Below are 21535 nucleotides of genomic sequence, written 5' to 3'. Positions count from 1 at the left end.
GGAGAAAAGGAATATGAAAATAGAAGAAGCCCCCTAGAATGAGGTGTATTCCTGGGGTGAAATGAAAGTGGTGTCCTCTCAAAAGCTGCAGTAAAGGGCAGGGGCCCCAACAATTAGATTATGATTGCAGTTGCAGAAATGAGGTATGTCATTTGGATCTGAAGGGAAAAGAAGTCCATGCACATTAGGTGCCGGAATTAGTTGTTTTGCAAGGGTTAATGAAATAGAAGTACCCCTAGAAACCATAGGAATGAAGTGGAGCCCCTAGGTAGACTCTTGCAATGAGACTGGCCATAACAAGTAGTAGAAATCAGTTCCAACCCAGTGAGCTGCAGAAATGGGGTTCACCCTACCACAGGAGACGATTAGGAGCTGGGAGCATAACTGCAATAATAAAAATGACCCCACACCAGGGTGGAAGAAATAGGTTGCTCCAATGATACCGCTTACCGTGAGTTTGTAGACAGCCGCACTCTGGTATATGACGTTGAAGACGATGTTGTAATAGGTGAAAGACGGTTTGTCGTCCACTGTCCACTTGAACGTGGCATCCGAACCGGCCTCCACCATGGCCTGGTAACTCTGAAAGGTATTGGAGGAAAGATTGTTAGCTCTGAACCATGAAGATCAACACTACAGACTAATTGATGAACATATCAATCTACGTATTATGCAGACTAAACCTATTTTATGAAGAAAAATGTGTCATAAAACAAATAAAAATATAATTTTGCAACTTTTGCCTACTTCCTGACCACTTGCTGGAGCAAAGTGATTCCATCATATTGAAGATGTTGAAAACAAAAAATATGTGGTGTATTTCTTATTAATATAGAGACAAAAAATACAAACTAAATTAGCTATTTTTTCTAGCAGTAAGGATGAGATTAATGCTTGTTGTCAATTTATGTGTGCCAGGAGTGCAGAAAAATGCATTTTGCACATGACCAAATGCCATAGGTACAAACACAGTCCCATAGACACAGAATGGGTAAAACCCTTTGATACATCTGGCCCCTACTTCACAAAACATAAATGTGTGTGTGCAGAATGCACGGTGGGCCCGACTTCCTAATAACATTTTAAACTTCTCTTGTAGGTTTCCTACTCTGTTTGGAATACAATTACATTTTTTTAATTAACAAAAATAATTATTTTCTGGAGCACTGTTACGTAGCTGTTTTCCCCTGAGTACTTGTGAAATCCATTTGTGAATTCCTTTTTCCAAAGGGCAAACGTGCACGTATTTTGCCCATTCACATATGTATGCTAGCTTTTTTTCTCTATGGTGAAAATAATTTTTCGCCATGGAGAAATTCTTATCCCTACACCTTGAACAATGTCAGGTCAGGGCTGTTCCTTGCCCATTCGCCCCATCGACAGGGAATTAAGTCTGAGCTTTATGGGAGTAAACGTCCAGCTATTTCCAGGATGTCATGGATCAGAAACAAGTTCATCCTATTATGGCTCTCTTTACTAAGCCAAGTACATCCTTTCTGCACTTGACTCTCAGGATAGCAGTCAAGACCACAGAACTCAACCGTCAAACGTCAGACAAAACAATGTAATGTCCAGCTTAATGTCTGTCTTAGTCACCACAGAAAAAACTGAATACTACACAGTTCAATAGGGATCAGCCACAGGGATGTGTGCTCATCTATGAGCAATTGGCAAGCGTTACACCCACTATGGAGCCCTCTCCCCATTCTAGGAAGCTCTCCCACAGTCCATGGTGGTTTGGGTAAAAGAGCAGGCACAGGATTAGTTGAAAACTTTCTTGCCCAAAGTGATCACACTGATAAATGTTAGCATTTGTGCATCAGATTTTCCTTTTTGTGGTCAGTTCAGCTTTTCCATCTCACACGCTCACGTCTTGCTTTACCCACTCACAGAGATGGGGCTTGTGTGACATTGGCGGGTGCACTCATTGTTCGAGCACCTTCAGTGTCACTTTCTATGATATAGGACCGGGGAGATTGCCTCACTCTGCTCATGGACCACTGGGGGTGGAGAAGTATGGCAGTCTACTCGGAGGCAGCCTGTCTTCGGAACATGTGGCCTCTGGCCAGGTCAAGAAGGTTGTTGATCTTTGGCATTTGTGGCCTTCTCGGCGGGATCCAACGGTTGTTCATCTTCAGCAATTTCAGCCTTCTGGCTGAATGCAGACAGGTTCTGTCCACCTCCGGTAGTTTTGGCCTCCTAGCCAGTACTAGATAGCTGCTCCTATTCAACAATTGTAGTCTCCTGGCTGAATGCAGACAAGTGCTCCTCATCTTTAGTAGTAGTTGTTGCTGCCTGGCCAGGCAACCTGGCTGAAAGCAGATGGGTGCTCATCTTCAGTAGGTGCGGCCTCCAGGCTTGGACCATCAAGGTGTTTTTCTTTGACAGTTGCAACTTCCTGAACGATTACAGATGGTGTTCATCTTTGTCAATTGTGGTCTTCTGGCCAAGACCAGATGTGTGCTGTCCTCTCAATTTGCGGCCACCGGCTTAAAGGAGATAGGTGCTTTTTGTATGAACTTGTGGCCTCCTGGAAAGGATCGGATGGGTGTCCGAGTTATAGACTTCAGGTGATATTCCATCACCTCTTTGAGATGGGCTGTCATGCAACCACCATTGATAGACACACAGCAGTTCTTCGACAACTGTGCAGAGCAAAAAAACCTTGATCAAAAAGCACCTGAAAGTGTAACAAAGTGGGGTGGTTTAGGTCCCACTTTTATACTCATTTTCCAGATAGAAAATGTGGACCTACCATCTAAGATCATGGAACTGGTTTGGGGGTGGCTCTGTTCAAAATGTAATATTCTAGCTATACTGCAAACAAAACCTTTGTACAAGCTGCTGGCTCTCGGATCAGGCAGTGATAATGCTGGCTCCAAGCAGAGGTGTCCAAAATATTGCCACAATGAAATGTGAAGCATCTGCGCCAGGCTGTCATCAGCCTTCCTGAAGTAGCAACCTAAGAATGATAAAAGGACAGGCCCTGCTTAGAAGCATGTTCACCTACAACAGAATGTGCTGCGACCCCCCCCCCAAACTTTCACCAAAATCTCATCAGAAGCCCCTCGCTAAAAGGACTTTGAATTTCTTTGGGTAGCGAAGCCTCCTTCTTTCCTATGTTGATTGTCTGGGTCTCCCTCTTCCAGCCACAGGAATGCAGCCAATGCATCTCCACTGCCCAGGAAAGCTGTATCTACCCTCCATCTTGTGCCCTGCGAACCCAGGGGCAAACCAAAATGAAACACACTTGTCCTAGAATTCATACTCACAATGCACAGTCTCACAGACATGTATGAGCTACACTTATAATATATACATATGCATGCACAACGTACATGAAATATCAGTGCAAGAATCTATTGGTTACACTAAAGGATAACACAGTAGTCCGCACACATTTCTGGCACAGGAAAAAGGTCTGGTCAGGAATACTAATTCACAAAACTCAGCAAACTGCCACCTCCGCTTGGTGATCACCTAAGGCATGGGCAGTAGTCTGTTGTTGGTTCCAAGGTCTTGCTTCGAGTGCCCCTTTAGGTCCAAGAACAGTTTCTGGACCATGGCATTTCCATGTACACTCCAGACCACAACTCCCACACTCAATTAGCTTAGCTGTAGAACCAAAATTGGGCTACGTGTTTCACTTGCAGTTGTGTCAAGCCAGGCCGAGGTACACAGCAATATATCACACAGGGGACATTCCCGTTTAAACAACCTGTCTGTGTGAAATCTACACTTAAATACGTAGGAGGAGAATAGTGCTCATCCCCAGTTTGCTAGCCCTTATCCGGCAAAGGCCCCGTAACAGTCTGAACAATTTGGGCAAATGTTTTGAAATTACATTCCTGTTTGTTTATCTTTCTATATTTATTTGGCCCTCTTAGTCACACTGTCTCACAATGCAAATTCCTTGCCCAACCATCATAACCTTCTCAGTCTGTACCACTTTTCGCTACGTTGCTACCTCGAATATTACTACCAACACAACCAATGAATGTACCACCAATCACTTGTCCAACCCTTACTGCTCCCCATCCTGCTACTACTACTCTAGCAATAAATTTACTAAGAGTCTCTTCTAGAAGCTTCCACTCTCCCATCCTTTAGTATTGGTAATTCTGCAACATCAATTAACCTACCACCAATCCATTCTCAGCCCTTATCACTACCCATCCTATATTAGTGCTAAAAGTAGCTTATCGGCAAACCTAACATCGTTCTCTCCTCAGCAACTGACACTCTCCTTTACTAACTCAAACATTACCCTCCACTCCGTCGACCACCGTTCCTTTCTCAACAAGCACTTCCCGACCCTGCGCTACTTCTAGGCAAGCACTCCACATTGCCTTTTTTTCCATGCCATGAAGCCTACTGTGAAGGCAGCCTCCACCCATTCTATCCACGTTAACCCTAAACTATAACTCTATCTCAGGAATATATGACTAAGAGCCAACTGGATTCACAGTTTTAACAGGAAGCAAACTTCTCTGGGAAACATCTCTTTGCACTGTGAATTCAACAATAAGGTAAAGGAGTTATTCACTAGGAGCTCACATTAGTCGTGACGATGGTTCACAAGGACGCCTTCAAAGGGACCGAAATGTCATTTATCTATGGCCGCTTCATGTGATTTTTGTAGTGTTTGGTGGATTTACTCTCAGTTGTTACGTCTTTTTGTTATATGTTCAGACTTCTACATTTATTTATAATGTAAGAAACTTTTTTGTGATATGCTCAATATTGTTCCTGACTCCTCCTTTAAAATCTTTATATAATAATGGCATAATATATGTTGTTTAATGTTTGTTTAGTTAAACAGAAATGTATATTGGATTATTTTGAAACCTCTATTCCGATTTTCTCTATTATAATTGGTTTTGTTAGTATATGGTGAGCTTGTTAAAGTCAGCTTTTCATATCATTGATTGGTGTTGTGCAAATTACCAGAGGTACTCCTGGTAGAAGCAAATTTTGTTGCATTAACTACATACCCAGGATGCTGTGGGATTATTGAGTTGCCCTCCTTTGTTGTATGTACTTCCATATACTTCTCTGCTCCTACTCCCTGTCCTTCACTACTATTAGTTTGTTTCTCCTCCACACCTCTAGCTATGTTGCTTTCATTCCCTAGCAACTCCCTATCACACACTGCATCTAACTCGACATCTGGAAAAAATTATTGTTTTTGGCACCAAAATTAATGAAAACAAAACATCTCCCAGAAAAGATGGCGCTACTCACCACACGATTGTTCAGCAGCACGCGGGACTCTGGGTTAGGCTGCGCAGTCAAGCCCCGGATGGGCTCTTCCTCTTTGACGCTGATGCTAATATTCTGGGAGCTCAACACATTCTTTGCTGTGATTCTGACCAGTGTCACACCTTCACCAAGGCTCTTCAGTGGAATCACTGAGAACCAGGTGTCGTTGGTCTGTCTGGAGCATTCTGAGACCAGCGGAGTCACGTCTGGAGGGCAGGTTTCTTGGAACAGGGATGTCTGATTGCCTTGTTCCCAGACTGCCAGTGAATTCACTCCACCAGAAAGGATCTTCAGTACGACGAAAGTCTGGTTTTTGGCACCGTAGACGATGCCAGACTGGACCGGTGGATAAATGACCTGCAGACCCGAAATTGGTGAGATGACCTGAAACTGGCAAGAAACGTTGGTTGTGGAGACATTGTTCTTCACACTGGCTTCCAGGGTGTAAAGGCCTGGTCTTGGTAGGACAGAATAAGGTAGATCACCAAAGACGGGGGACACACTTTGCTCAGTGGAAATCACCCTGAAAAGACACGCCATATCATTTTTCCAGTTGCCAACTGTCCCACCTCTGGGTATGTCTGCCAACCAGTTGGAGTGGTTGAAGCTGAAAAAGCCTTGTCCCTGCTGGGTGGCTTTGTTAGTACCGCACTGGAGGAATGTCCCTGGAGTAGCATCATGCTGTATTCCAAAGGTATGATTCTGCCCAACAAGCACGCTATCTCCCTGTAAAGAGATCTGACAAGGAGGGAAAGCATGTTAATAGGAACATGCAAGGGTGACCACCATTATCCTGCACACCATTTCCTCTGCATAAAAATCCCTGGTAAATTTGACCTGGTCTGTTACCTTTACCTTTTCTCAAATACCTAGTTATCACCATTACATTGACTGAAGTAAAGATAAGTAGGTTTATAAAACATATTAGATTAATGATAAAGAAGAACTTCAGAGGTAGGAGAGGTGTGAGGGAAGCCTAGAAGAGAGGTTTAGGATTAGGGCAGGGATAAGTTAAGAGGCAATCTTAGGTTAAAGGATAGGTTTAGGTTAAGTATTAAGATATTAGTAAGTCAGTGCTTAATTTGAACTGGTGGTTGCAGGTGTGGCCTAGCGCCACTTACTTTTGGGGACCATCCCTTATTTTTACTTATCCTACTTTGACCCATTGCAACAGAGAGAAAAAGACATAAGAGGAAAAAGGAAGAAGATAGATGACAAATACACATTGAGAAAACAGGGATGAAAAACAATCTGCAAAGGTGAGATAAAGAGGCAGAGAGTGTCAGCTGGTGCATGAAATTGGCATGAAGTCTGTCTCTTCTCCTCAACAGCCTACACAAGCATTTTCTGTTTTGTTGAATCTTCACAGCTTACCCTTTGGAAATCATTACCACCTGACTTGGCAGGCTTTAACCATTCTTTGTGAGTGCAAAAACACTTGCAAATCATTAGTGCACACTGTTAAGAGTTGCAATGGAGGAGAAACAGCAAATTACCACTGGCAACACACTTATGTGCATTGCAGATAGGGAGTTTATATTTCCAAACTCAGTTACACTTGCTTTGCGAAAGCAAAGTTGTTTTTTGTGTCAAGTACAAGGTTTTCCAAACTCTACATCAGACTTAAAATCCCGAAGCTGGGATTAAAACCCATGTGTCCAAAGTCCAAACACTACATCTTAGTCACTGAACACCTCTCCTGTTGATTATTCTGTGCATTGCCTACATATGGACTTGACAGGCATCCACCTATGTTCTTCTCTAGCTCTTACTGTCTATGAACCCCTGCACCTGTGATAGTCCCAGGGGACAACCAGTTGTCCCAATTATTAATAATAATAATAAATCAGCATGTGTATTAATTAATCCCTGTAAATCTCAGACTTTCTTTCAAAGGCTTGTGTGCATTATTTACAGCAGATGTGAAATGTCATGGTCACCTGAAAGTTTTACATATCTTGGCAATCTTCTTTGATTCTGAGCTAGACACAATAATCTATTAACAAAAAGCTCAACAATTGTGTATTCTGTTTCACTACCCCCGAACAGACGGTCTTTCTGATCAGATACCTTGGAAATATCTTTAACTCTTCACATTGTGCAATCCCTAAGCATGCAGTGGATTCCTCTACCTAATTCTTCCTCAACAATTTTTAACAAGATAGAGATTATATTAAAAGGAAAGAATAAATCACTCTGACTGTTGTCGACAAAGAGGTGAACGGTGCATTCCAGTGATTCTTCTCTTAGCCATCAACTTTCAGTCTATGCTAAGTCACTGACCGATTTCAGATCTCCTTCACTGTAAGTGTACTAACAACGCTGTTCATGTGTGCGCATATTAATACTTTTCTCAAAGAGATGCTACTTTGCTTGTCAGCAGTTTTGGACAGATTCCTGAATTGTTACATGTTTATAACCATCAGCTAACTCTCAATGATCTTCTCACTCCAGCTCTCCTCCTCAGTACTCACCTAGTACAGCAAATCCTTATGCATTCATAATATGCACCAGGTCAGCAGTGGCTGAACACTCTCACCACTTCTGCCACAGCCCACATTTTATGGGAGATATTGCCCAATTGGAGACTGCAAACTGAGAGTAAACTTCTAAAATGACCACAGTGACTTGGTGCCTGAATATAAACCATTTAACCTCACCAAATGCATAACACTTAGTAGCCTGTCATGTTTTTTTATTCCACTCATGGCCACATCCCTGTTCCACTGCTCTCGCACACCATGTACGAGCCAGAACTCAAAGAACTTCAGCCTCTTACGTTGCTTCGTAGTGGGGATTAATTTCACTGACTTTGTATGTTTTGAGTAACGTGTATACCATTGTCGATGGCTCCATCCAATGAGCTTCTTCAACTAATCCCCTTCTTTCACCTCCAAGCCTTTGTAGTCCTTACATCTGCATGGGACACTATGTGCTACTTTAGAGCCAGTGTCATGTTGTGAATACTTGGCTGTCTTTCACTTTCACTTGTTGAGTTATGTTATGTTAGAAATTATTTGTTATTCTACTTGTTATGTTATTTTATGTAATGTTTCTGTATAATACATTGCTGCCACTAGTGTGTCCCCTCAACTTGGGAAATACCTTGCCCAGGTGCAACCCCGTATCGTGAAGAATGTCTCCTGTTTGCAATCTCTCTGTTGATGTTTAGCTCATGTATGAGTAGAAATGCCCTGTACAACTTTCACAAGCTGCAGATGTAGCCAATTATTGTAAGGAAGGTCAGTCAACTAGCTTTCCAGAGACAGTGACTTACCGTTACGGTGCAGATATGCATACTCCTTAAGCAAATAGTGTTTCAGATATTGGATACAACTATTCTGAAGCCAACAATCCATGACATTTCATTTTGCTGTACTGGTATCAATGTTTCCTAACTTTGCTATTGCATTCCATAACTGAACTAGCAATAAATGGATGTAAAGACCCAAAATATCTTCACTCAATAGAACACTTTGTTATCTGGATATCTTTATCATCTTGCAAAACATAAGGTATCTTACCAAGTATCTGGCAGACTTTCCAGAAGGCACTACAAATAGCCATTCAGCAACCAGGGCATAACATGGCAGACTTCCATTCTCGTGGTGGAAACTGGTGTTAGAATCATTGCCACCCTCTCCTGGGACACAGTCACTGTCGACGGGTGCACATGTGTTGGTGAAAGGGCACCACTGCATGCCATCGAAGCAGTCAAGCAACACCAAGTTAGTAGTATTCGGAAACATTGGGGTCTGTGTGGCAAATTCATCATGTGTGGCAGATCCCTCCTCCTCCTCATATCCTGTAAAAAGGAAGCATATAAAAGAAATTATAATGAAATGTAAGTGCATTATGCAACCAAGAATACCTCTGCAGAGTTAACGTTCACTCATAAGACTTCAAGCAGTAGCATCACTAGCTTAAATGATCCAAAAAGATAACAGAAAAACATACAACCATTCTGCAATAAGCATGGAACTAAGGAATTGGGCAGAAAAAAATACAGATATTTAGCAGGTCAGTAGTGTGCCAGGCTGAACACTCATTTAGAGAAGGGATCGTGCTCTCCTTATGTGCATTATAAGATAGGATTTATAAAGATGGGGAAAGGTTAGTCAGTGGTCTGGAATGGCATCTGGGTAACCAAAATGGCAACGACAAGACAGCAGCAACAATATGACAAAAACCTAAAGAATTATAGATGAGTAATGGTGAACAATGGGGATGTTTTTCAAAAGTGGATTCTGTGCAACATCAAAGAGATATCCAAAGTGAAGCTCGAGTTTTCTGGGATGTCAGTCAGATCCCTGAGGAGAAAAACATCTGTGTTATTCACTTTCTACCGCTCTATAATTTATGTTATGTAGGATCCATAAAATTGTCTGCTCTTGCTTTCAACTGCAAGCAGAAACAGAAGAGTAATAGGAAAGCCATACATAACATGGCCTCGCCTCCCTGCCCCATATGAAAAAAATATATGCACGGCCTCATGTCATCTAGGCCTTCCCTCCTCCTCCCTTCCCAAAGCTGTGCTCTCAGCTCTCCATTGAAGCACTGCGCTGACGAGCTCTCCAACAGCTCTGTCAGAACCGTCTGGAATTCCATTATGATGTAGCAGTAGTGGGAAACAACTTTTCTGTCCCACTGTTGCAGCAAAAAAACAGAATTAGAATTCAGTATTCATGACAGGGGCTTCAATAGAAATCATACAATACAAAGTTATTAGTACTAATAGCTTTAAGGTACTCATCCTGGAGTACAAGCATAAGGACTCATGCATTACACAAATAAAACCCAAGTGGTTGATTTTGGGTGTGTACACAGCTGAGTAACACTGTGGAACCTGGGCCACCTTTAAGTAGAGCATGTAATATATGTCAGAAGAACCAAGCAGGTATTGAAGACATTAGAAAACTAGATATGATGGGGGATAAACATATGAAAGTTCCTGATACAGTCTACTTTGATGATAGCAACAACGAAGCTGGCCTGCTTTTTGGACAAGGCGCATCAGGAGTCTTGCAGTGAAAATGCACCAGAAAGGAGGCACATTAAGCTGGGCACATTTGTCTTACATGGTTCTTTTGGGTTACAGCCGTCCTGACCCATTGAATTCCACAGAGGTCCTTAAATGATGTCTGATCTATTGAACGTCATATTTAGGACTGACATCTAATAATAACGGCTCTAGATTTTTATCTGTATACTGTGGCAATGGATCCTGAGAAGTATTCTTAAATAAGGACATGAAACGAGTCATGAAATCTGCAGGTATTAAGAGGGAACAACAGACGGTATGCTAATAATTTCATGAACGCAGTAGCAAATGATCCAATTGACATTTTCAAGCATTTTAAGACACAGGCCATGCACCTGGTAGCCAGGAGGTAGATACAAATTGGCCATTTCCAACACAAATCATCAATTAATTTGTACAAGAATTAGGTTCCATTTAAAAATACAGCCAACTTTAAGTTCAATCAAGAACTTAGGTATCATCACCTTGGGACTGGAATATCTTCTTTGGATAATTTGCCCAAAGGACACAACTGACAAAGTAAGTAGACTTACCTTCTTCTTCGCACCTTACAGCATACACCTGGAATCTCATCTGTGTTGGCTGCAGCAGATCTTGAGTGACAATTTCAAAGGCTGTGAGAGATACCTCCTGCGTGAAGCTGATGTTGGGAAATAGCATGACCTGGAAACAGACACAGACTTTATAAATGCACCAACTGCAAATCTCTCAACATATGAAGTAAGTCATATTGCTAGCTGTGCATGGTGGGGAAGAATATCAGCTGTTTTGGCTCTCTGTAAAGCTGGGGGTGATTTCTACTATATGCGTCTTAAAACAGGACGGCAGGAGGCAAGAATAATTGAGCAGGGAAAAGGGATAGAGTTTGGTTTACTGTAAGGCAAAAGTAAGAAAAAATATTGCCAAAGTGAGGAAAGGGTGATTAATTGTGAGGATTGAGGATCTTAAGGATTTGTAGGTAGTGGTCAAGATAATCATGATTGGCATGTAAGAGAAAGGAATAATGGTTTGGTGATAGCAGTAAACAGAATAGGGATTGCCACACAGAAATGGGATGAACAGCACGTCCCATTGATGACAGGAATTTCTTGACGTTTTCTGAAAGAAGTGCCAGATTAAAAGAAACGTAGCACCTGGTGGTGGCAGCAATAGCCTGTAATCCGTGCTATCGTCCATCAGTGTAAGGTTGGACTCATTACTAATTGGCCTGTCACAGAAGCATTACAATGTGTCAAGAAATTATCTTGGGTCGGGGAATGGATTATATGTTGAAAAAATGTGGGTGAAATTTCGACCTGCAAAAATGTAGAATAAACCACACCAACTACCAATTTAACGTTGGTCAAGATTTTATTATATATAGGCAAGTATAGCTTGACTGCTCTTAAATCCACATCCAATTATTTTTACTATATATATATATATATATATATATATAGGTTGCCACAATCTATAGTCCCAGGTGGGGGTGGCGCAATGTCAGGCGCGACTGCAGACACTGATAAACACCAATATATATGCACCAAGGAGCCACAGGGGCTATTCGTTGGTGCAATAAACTACCCAAAATCTCCTCCTGCATGCGTGTATCGTCTCTTTGTAGCTGGTTTATTTATATATATATATATATATATATATGTATATATATATTGTTTGAGCAAAAATTGTGGCAACGCACTCCGTTAAGGATTCATTCTTCATTCACAAACCAGGAAGAAGACTGTTTAGTCGAAACACGTTGTTTTCTTTGCACTGAATAAACTTAAGAATGAAGGATTAATCCTTAATGGAGTGCGTTGCCACAATTTTTGCTCAAACAATTAATTGAGGGCACTGTCGGCCCTCGTGCTCCGCACCAACTGTAGAGCACGTTGCTGCTCTTGGCCGCATTGTTTTGAAAAATATATATATATATATATATATATATATGGTGGTCATCAGTAGATAGTTATATTTAGGACCTAGTTTCTATAGAAAAAGTGTTTCTTACTTCCCTATATCTTTGGTGCTGCTTAATGAATCTTCACAAATTTTTCCCAAAAAATCTGACGCTTACTGGTTTTGGGGTGATCCATCAAGTGGGGGCTGAGAAAAAGGGGGTTCAAAAAAGGTGCATTTCCCATGTTAATCCCCATAGGGATTTTGAACACGACTACAGCCCGAACCACTGGACCGAATTACACTAAACTTGGCAGAAAGGTAGCTCTTGGTCCAGGAAGCGCCCTTTTTGTTATTTGGTGTAAATCAATTTAGAAGTTTTTAATATATTAAAGAAAAAACACATTTTATATATAGGGAAGTGAAGGCCCCATGAACCCTCCCGATCTCGTGCTATCTGATTGGCTGCACTTAAACAAGGAAGTGTTGGCAGCCATGTTGGCATTCAGCTTCAGCTGAGTACCTAGACAAAATGATGAAAAAACAAAAGGGGCCAGGGTAGAGTCACCCTCACCCCCTAGCACCCCCCCCAGAAGCAAAAAAACATTTTGTTTTTCATTTTTGGCAGGCGCCGCTGCGGATCCATTGAAAAGTTTTTATAAAATACCAAGAGCGGTGCTGTATCTAGGTGGGAGCTTTAACAGAAAAGCTCCTGCTCCCAACCCAGCTGGGCGAAATCCGAAGTTGGGTGGTTGAGTGGTTATGGGGTTGGCTGCAGGGCAAAGGCCACGCATGGGAAGTTTCAGGGTGATCCGTCAAGCAGAGGCCGAGAAAAAGGAGTGGTAAAAAACATTTGTTTCCCATGTTAATTCCCACGTGCCATCATTTTAGGTAATGGGACACAGTCCCCAGGTCTGAAAAATAAAAGAAAACGGGATATATGGGGTCAGGGTGGAGGTAACCTGACCCCAGGAATGTGATATAAAGGTTTTTTTTGACAACGCATGATATTCACAAATATGTTGTTATGCTCAGGGTGACCCACCATGCAACGTCGCAATGAATTTGTGAATATCGGCAAAAAAAAACAATAATTCACAGACATTCATACACTAATTCCTTCACTCACAGCCCCACTCAGACCATTATGCACCCATTCAAATACCCAGTCAGACACAGATCCACCTACTCACAGACCCACTCAGACCCTCATGGATCCACTCACAGACCCACTCAGACCCTCATGCACCCACTCACAGACCCACTCAAACACTGACGCACCAACTCACAGACCCACTTAGACACTGACGCACCCACTCACTGACCCAATTAGACACTCTGGGACCCACTCACCGATTGACTCAGAAACTCATGCATGCAGTCACAGATCCACTCAAACATTCATACACCCAGTCAAAGACACACTCACACACCCACTCACAGATCCATTCAGACAATCACACACCCACTCACAGACTCATACATTCATGCACCCACACACAGACCCACTCAGCCACTCACACACCCACTCACACCGCTCAGACACTCATTCACCTACTCAGAGCCCCAGCCAGACAATCATGCACCCATTCACAGACCCACTGAGATACACATGCACCCATTCGTTTTTTTTTTCTCATGGCATGGATAGTCGCAAATCCGCTGCGATGCCTAGCACGGTCCCCTGTGTACCGTTGCTGCGATATTCACGAATATTGGGGGGAAAAAAGAAGAAACATAAAAACATTGGCACACCCAACCACCCACCCACTCAGACAGTCATGCACACACCACACTCACAGAGGCACTCAGACACTCACACACACACTCACTCACAGACCCACTCAGATACTCATGCACCTACTCACAGACCCACCCAGGCACTCATGCATCCACTTACACACCCACTCAGGTGCACATAGACTCATACACCCAATCACAGACCCACTCAGTTATTCACTCACCCACTCACAGACCCACTCAGGCTCACACACACCCTCACAGACTAACTCAGAGACTCATGCACTCACTCACAGACCCACTCAGAAACTCAAGCACTCACTCACAGATACACTCAGAGACTCATGTACCCACTCACAGACCTACTCAGACACTCATGCACCCTCTTACCGACCCACTCAGACCCTCATGCACCCACTCACAGACACTCTCATGCACTCACGCACCCACTCACAGACCCACTCAGACTCTCACGCACCCACTCACAGACACACTCATGCACCAGTCACAGACCCACTTAGAGACCCATGCACCCACTGACAGACCCACTGAGGTACTCATGCATACACTCACAGACCCACTCAGAGACTTATGCATGCAGCGATGGGTGGTTATAGGGGGTTGACTGCATGGCCTGGCTGCAGACCAGGCCATGCAGCCAACCCCTGCATTGCACAGCCATGGGTTCGGTGGTTATAAGGGGTTGGTCCCAGGCCCTGCTGCCAAACCCCTAAGGCCTTGTGTGGCATGGGGTTGGGTAGTCATAGAGGATTGGTCGCAAAGCCTGGCCACAGGACAGATCCTGCAGCCAGTCCCCGCCAAAGGCCGTGATCGGCAGTGGTTGGATTAGTGTATAGTAATTAAAATTACTTTACGTTAAAAAAAACATAGAAAAAAACAAAGGTCACACGGACATTATAGTTAGGAAATAGAATTTAAAAAAAAACATAGAAATTCACTTAAAAAATAAAGGTTACAAGGACGTTATAGTTAGGATTTGAATTTACTCGCACAAACCATAGTAATTCAGCAGTTATAGTTATGGTTTGCTGAAATAACTATAACTCGTGCCATAAGATAACTATAACTTGCACACTCACCATGCACTGCTAATTACCCCACATATTACATCATTCATGACATCTTTGATAGCATCATTTATAATATCAATGTAACATTTGCAGTGAAATTACTTAGGAGAAAACTGTGCCTGGTAGCGGTGCGAGTTATAGTTATTTGAACTAACCATAACAATAACTGCTGATTTTCTATGGTTTTGTGCAAGCAAATTCAGATGTAATGACCTAAGTATAACCTGCACTACCTACACCACCTTAGATTTCAGATGGCATCAGTGATGTAACAAGTGAGGTCACAAGCAGTGCATCACAGAGGTGCAAGTTGTGTTTACGTCAGTTACTATAACTGGTGAATTTCAGTGTGTTTTGGTTTTCAAATGCTAGTTTATCTATTATTAGAAGGCCTGCATAACTCCACTTTAAACTTTGGCTTTTGGCAGGGGGGTGTCTGGCCGCAGTGTCTGGACTACGGCCACTGCCCTACCCCCAACTCCCTGCGGGCGACCAAAACCCTACTGTGAACAGCCAAACTGTTGGAGGCAGGATCTGGCCATTGGCTAGTCCCAGTGCCTTCATCTATGTGAGGGAGGCCAACCACCGGCCGCACACTACCTTCTGTTGTGTGCAGCATGGGGTTGGCTGCAGTGCTTGGCCTGCAGTTAGGCCCTGTGCAAAAACCGCAGCAGGTGGCCAGATCCCCACAGGCGGGCAACAACACCTCACAGATCTCTAGCCCATATCTGCCTTTTTTAAATGTGTTTTTGTTACCCGTCCCAAGGTACGCATGCAGGAGTTCAAAGGGCTGTGCTGGCACCCATGGGAGTCATGCAGGACTGTGATAACCCCAAAATATATATTTTCTTTAATTTAGGTCCAAGGAAGGTTACCTCTGGGACGTCACCGCCACAAGGGATGGGTGGTCAGGTTATCTTGATACCTACGTTCTGTAATGGCGACCGCAACAGCTCTCTAGCCAAACACTGCTGTTTAGTTCCGAGGGGCCGGTCTCACTCATGTGGGTTCAGAATACCTTATTTTGTTGTTTGTTTACTTTGGGAATTCGGCGGCGCCAGATATCGCTATTTTATTTTTAACTTTAGTTTCTCTAAAACAACTAAATGGATTTATACCTAATCACAAAAGGCACACTTCCTCAGTTAAGATCTAGCGTTCACCAAATGTGGGGGGAGGCTTTTGCTTTTAGAATGATATGAAAAAGGGGTCAGCAAAGAATTTCAGACAAAGTTACCCTTCCTCCATCTTCAGTGGATACATTCCAGTTCTATGGGAGAATGAGATGGAGTCCATCTTACTTCTTTTGGTACTAAAATACTGGAAGAATACACAAGTCCCGGAGTCCTAGTCTTGTCAAACCATCTTAAGAATGAGATAACTAAGGGAGGTGCAATCAGAGACTGGTCTACAGCCCTTCCTAAGCCTGTGATCTACAAGGAACCTAATGAATCAAGTCAGTAGGAGTCCTTCTAAGTTGTTCTTAGTATTTGCTCCAGCAAGAAAGTTTCTCAAGGAACTTTGTCACATTGTTTGCGGGACATTGTGTGACGACTAAAGAATGGAGCGAGCATGTTACCTAGAATGAGGTCAACAGAATTACAGATATCTGGTGTCTAACACACTGTTCAAGGCTCCATTGGAAGTTCTCCTGTGTATCTCTCATGATGCTCCCAAGACCTTTGTCATGGAGCTGCCTGCGATCTGAGTACTGAATTTGCAATGGCTCGCAGTGTCCCAGTGCACCGGGCAAGAGACATAGACCTGAGCATTATCCACCCAAAGAATTCTCAGACTAAATCCTTAGTTCTTATAAGCAATTTTGGCATAATAGAAAATGCTACAAAATTAGGTGCTTGCTGGGAAAAATAACCGACTAGATAATAAAATCACCCACAAAAAGTAGTGGGACCACAATCTGTGAACAGAACCACAGCACATTTTCCAGCCGCACTCGTTCAGAGGAAAAGAAGTACCTAATGGGTGCAGCATGCAAGGTATGTAGAGATGAAGTAGCCAGTGATGCTGAATACATCTGCTGAGTGTCCTATGGCCTTATGTATTTTTTACTTCCATCTGTGGCAGAGTTTTTGAAAGATGGCTTCTAGGTAAACACCTTACACAGCAATGCAGTCCCTCAGGATTGCACGGGTTTTGCATGTTTCTGACCTTCTCAACTGTATTTGCTGTCATGGCATAGAGATTTTAAGTATTGAAAATTAAAACAGTAGTGTTCTCTTCTTCACTCACGGATCTTATGAAGCCTTATGTCAAAATGCCCCACAGAACAGCTTTGAAATGTTGGCTGCTCTTCGCAGACAGCTCTGCTTTATTACACGGCCACAGCCAAGAATATCATGGGTGTAACCAGCTTTGCGATCTTAGGGTGGAGTCAGGCTAAAGCTTTTCTGAACCTTTCCATGGAAATATTTCAGTAGGTTCAGGTCATTCGGCTATAGTGAATGTAAGTGGTGCATAGTGGATTAGGAAGCACACCGGGAGCTTAAGCACTCTAAGCCCATTTGGGATTGTAATGGATCATTACTGGTCCTCTCCCTTTCTTCGCTGCCAGATGTAGCAATGGCCTGAGCAGACAGAAAGAGGGCAGGACTCTACCAAATCATGTTGAAGCTTCCCTGTGCCTTCATTCACATTTAGAAATCTGAAAACACCAGGCACAAAACAGCTGCAAGGGCAACACTTTTATTGTGAATTTTACTTTGAGGGAAAATGGGCATATATGGATGTGGAGACCTTGGGGCTGATTCAGAAGTTTTTATGAGTACGGAAGTAGTACTATAGGAGTTCTTTTTACGTACTTGTTCATCTCTTTGTAAATCTCTACTGAAATTTCCAATTAGTAAAAGTGCAAAGAGGACACAGTCCTTTCTATTTGTGCTGATTGTATATGAATAGGCCCTGGGTATTTTCATTATAGCCACATTTTAGATATTTGGGGCACAATTCAAAAGCACAGGTTACAATGTGTAAAAGAGCAGCACAGGAGAACTACTTTACATACTTCAAAATCTACTTGTGAATATGGACCAATATATGCCAAGGGCAAGTCTGCTGCATCCATGGAAAAAAATCTGATTTCACTTCAACGTTCTCGCCATCTTAAAAGCAGCAGGACAAGATGTAAACTTGAAAGGCAACTTTGTTTTGAAAAAATGTTGAATTCACACCAACCTGACCCACTTCACGCCCCATAAAAAGTCTGTAAACTAGGGATACAACTACTGGCTTTCTTTCCATGTTAAGAAATGTGTGATTTAGAGCTCATGAAACATCTGGATTTAAGCTTTGCCATCTGCAGAAATGGCCTTTCTCACAAGCTACCAGGCAGACCTGATTTGTCTTTTGTAAGGAATTTATTTCAGTTTTTGAAGATTCAAAAAAATCATTCAACGTGGTGTTCACTTTCACACAGCGGAAAAAAAGAACACAATACACCCAGGGCTAAAGTCATAAAAAAAAGCAGGGTGGCATGCAAACTATAAAAAATAATCCACTGGGAATCAATGCAGTGGACATTTCTCACATTAGAAAACAAGCATTTGCAATGCAATGGGTCTCACATTTGTTCGACTTAGAGATATTAGCGTTGTAAAGTCCTAACTGGACTTTTCTTGCCACATAAATTGAAAATGTAAAGTAATACAGTTTTACAAAAGCAAAGCTGATTTTAAGTGCCATGCCAGGAGCATGAGCATGAAGGAGCACACAAAAGGAAACAGAAGTTCGCTCACAGTCAAACGTATCACCAGTTATGCAATTATCTATGTAACAGGGTTGATGTCATGCAAAGCGCTCAACTACTGCCCAGCGAGATCACACTGCGTAGGAAATAAAAAGAAAAAGTAGTCTAGAAGCCCTGCGGAAAACATGGAGCCTCGTATGTTTTCAGTAATTGCCCAGTGCGCTAAAAGAGGGCTATACACTGGAAAAGGCATGACGTATGCATGCCTTTCACAAATGAAATCAAGCGAATTTTAAAAGGCAAGGCCATGAACCAACAAAACTGATGGGTGTGACATGGGCGTGGTTAAAAGCCCACAGAGAGATTACAAAAAGAGCCAGAGCGCTTGCGCGCTCGAACCTAAAAAAATGTTCTCGCCAAGATACTACTGAGTTCATTATTGGTGGTCATAGTGAATTTGAACACTTTTGAGTGCTCGTTTAGAAACATGCCATACAAGTCAACTCTTAAAAACACCATCCCACCAATAATTGATACTCAGATCAAAATAAGCAGAGAACATTGTATTCTCTAATAAACGTTTGTTTCAACGTAGTCTTTTACTTTAAAAAAGCTTTGATTTCACAATTCACAAAGCAGCTTTCAGTTTGCACTCAGCCATCTTCCTTTAATGTACAGTGATATTCCCATCGTGCACTGAGCAAAGCTCCTCAAGGCATAGACTAAGAGGGCAATTTGCCCACCACTCCCAGTTGTCAAGGCCCTACAGCTAATCTGACAATTAGGTGTATAACAAACAGATATTTGTAATTTGACTACTGGGCATGCTTGGCCTGCTCATCCTTAATGCAGCCAATTTGTGGTAGTTAAATTAAAAAAATCTCTCTCTCTTTACCTCCCCTCACCTCTTTCACCTCACCTTCTCTCATCTCTGGTTACCTTCCTCTACATCTCTATATGCCTACTCTGGTCTCTTTACTTCCTTCTACCTCTCTCTCTCACTGGGCAGCTTCAGCGTTCAGCTGTTTTTTGGAAGTTCTGCTGTTTCTGAAAGTTTATTTGTCAAGTCAATACTGTTTTGCATTGTAAAAGACTTAAATTAGCTGATATTGATTTACACATTCAAAGTTGTTCTGAATAGGAGTCCACAAAGTATGAATTGCAGGGCTCAGGAATCCCTACAATAGCTCTGCAGAATGCTATGAAATGGCCCGAGCGTTCCCCCCTCCTCACTTAGAATACTCAGTTCGAAAGGAAGTGGGAAGCTCTAGATCTGAAGAATGCCCTTAATAGTGTCTTTTATATATAAAACTGTGGATGGTCAAACCTACACCCCAATAAAGGTAAATCTAGGAAGAAGAAATGCTAAAAATAATGTTATCAACCTACAGCAGAAATAATTAAATATTAAAGGAAATAATTTCGTCTAGTCTAATATGTAGGATATTACACCAAAGACAATTGTTTTGGAATGAGTAAGACTACAGCAAGATGGGCAATTTTTTGAGTTTAAAAATAGGATGATGGAAAGATATTACACAGAATAGACACATTTTTAAAAGGTGGCTCGTAGAAGGGCTCCCTTCCACCGCTCTGCGGCTATACAGTATTCACTGGTTGTGAGAGTGTAAAGTGAGGACTATGCATTCGCTATGGCATTGGAATGGACAGAGGGATGAACTGACAAAAGGATCTCAATTGGGATCAAAGTTGGTATATTCACAATGATTAGATGCTGCTTAAGTGAACTTGTAAATGTGAGGATGTGGGTGAAACACAAGTTACAAATGTATTTCATCAGGCTAATAGTTACATTAGTAGTGTATGCACCAAGATAAAGGACAAATATTATCAGCATGTTGTAGATATTAAAGTATTAGGGACTTGGGATGCTGCCAGAATGAGATGGAACATTATTTGTGTAAATGAATGCAGCCAGTGTTATTATTGAAGAAGTTAATGAGAAAGTTCCTGGTGGTGATGAATGGTGAGAGGTGGAGATGAAGTAGTGACAAGCTATAAATAAGAGTCCACAGCATGTGCCATGAACTCCTCTCATATTACATAAGGAAATGCTTCTGGAGTTTGAACAACAAAGAGAACCAGCATTGAGAAGATAACATCTATTAATTGGTAATTTCTACCTATTGAAAGGGCACAAACTCGGGGACATATACAAGAATTTTTACCTCCACAAGTTCCGCCGGGATGGATATGTTGTTTGTTTTTGTCAAATTCTGCAATATATCCTGTGTTCCAAAAACCGGATTTCCGGCCATGAAGTATTCTGCATTCCACTGGAACTCTGAAATATCAAGGGGGTAAAACCAAGCTTTGTAGAAATTAAATTGCGTACAATAGACACATTTTTTATGGTCACCATAAGCCAGAAGTACTTTCCAGTTGATTTCATCTCTTGATTGTGAGCAAACCCCTTCCTAGCAAGATGAATATCATTCTGGGAAGAGGAATATCAACAGCATGTAATCTGTAACAAGCTACTGAATGGCATAATATATTCACATGCAAATGCCTTATAGCACCATTGTAATCTGATATCTCAAACTACCATGAAATTATATGTTATTATCTCTGAAATTTCAATCTTATGTGGAAGTGTGCCTTATCAATGGGAAATTCTCTGTATGATATGGATGAGTTTTTCTTAATCATAAGACTCACAATATTGTCTGGATGTGTATCTTATCAACATAATACCTAGAATCTTAAAAATATACAGACGTTCGCCTTATTTACGGAGAAATCTAAGTATAATGGGAATAAGCATCTTGTCACCATCACTGCTGGAATCTGAATATT

The 21535-nt window shown here is 42.1% G+C and overlaps 1 protein-coding gene across 1 annotated transcript in view; it reads right to left on the bottom strand.

Annotated features, from left to right (window-relative positions):
- Window positions 1–21535, bottom strand: part of PKD1 (polycystin 1, transient receptor potential channel interacting) — a 372995-nt gene that overhangs the window by 203479 nt on the left and 147981 nt on the right. The window contains exons 8-12 of the mRNA XM_069209747.1: window positions 20905–21020; window positions 10837–10966; window positions 8787–9067; window positions 5245–6000; window positions 451–582 (exon numbers count right to left, since the gene is read on the bottom strand). Of these exons, the coding sequence (XP_069065848.1) occupies window positions 451–582; window positions 5245–6000; window positions 8787–9067; window positions 10837–10966; window positions 20905–21020 (1415 nt within the window). The remainder of the gene's footprint in view (window positions 1–450; window positions 583–5244; window positions 6001–8786; window positions 9068–10836; window positions 10967–20904; window positions 21021–21535) is intronic.

This window comes from Pleurodeles waltl, chromosome 10, assembly GCF_031143425.1.
Source record: "Pleurodeles waltl isolate 20211129_DDA chromosome 10, aPleWal1.hap1.20221129, whole genome shotgun sequence".
NCBI lineage: Eukaryota > Metazoa > Chordata > Amphibia > Caudata > Salamandridae > Pleurodeles > Pleurodeles waltl.
Note: the sequence above shows the minus strand (reverse complement) of the source record. Positions and strands in the feature narration are given on the sequence as shown.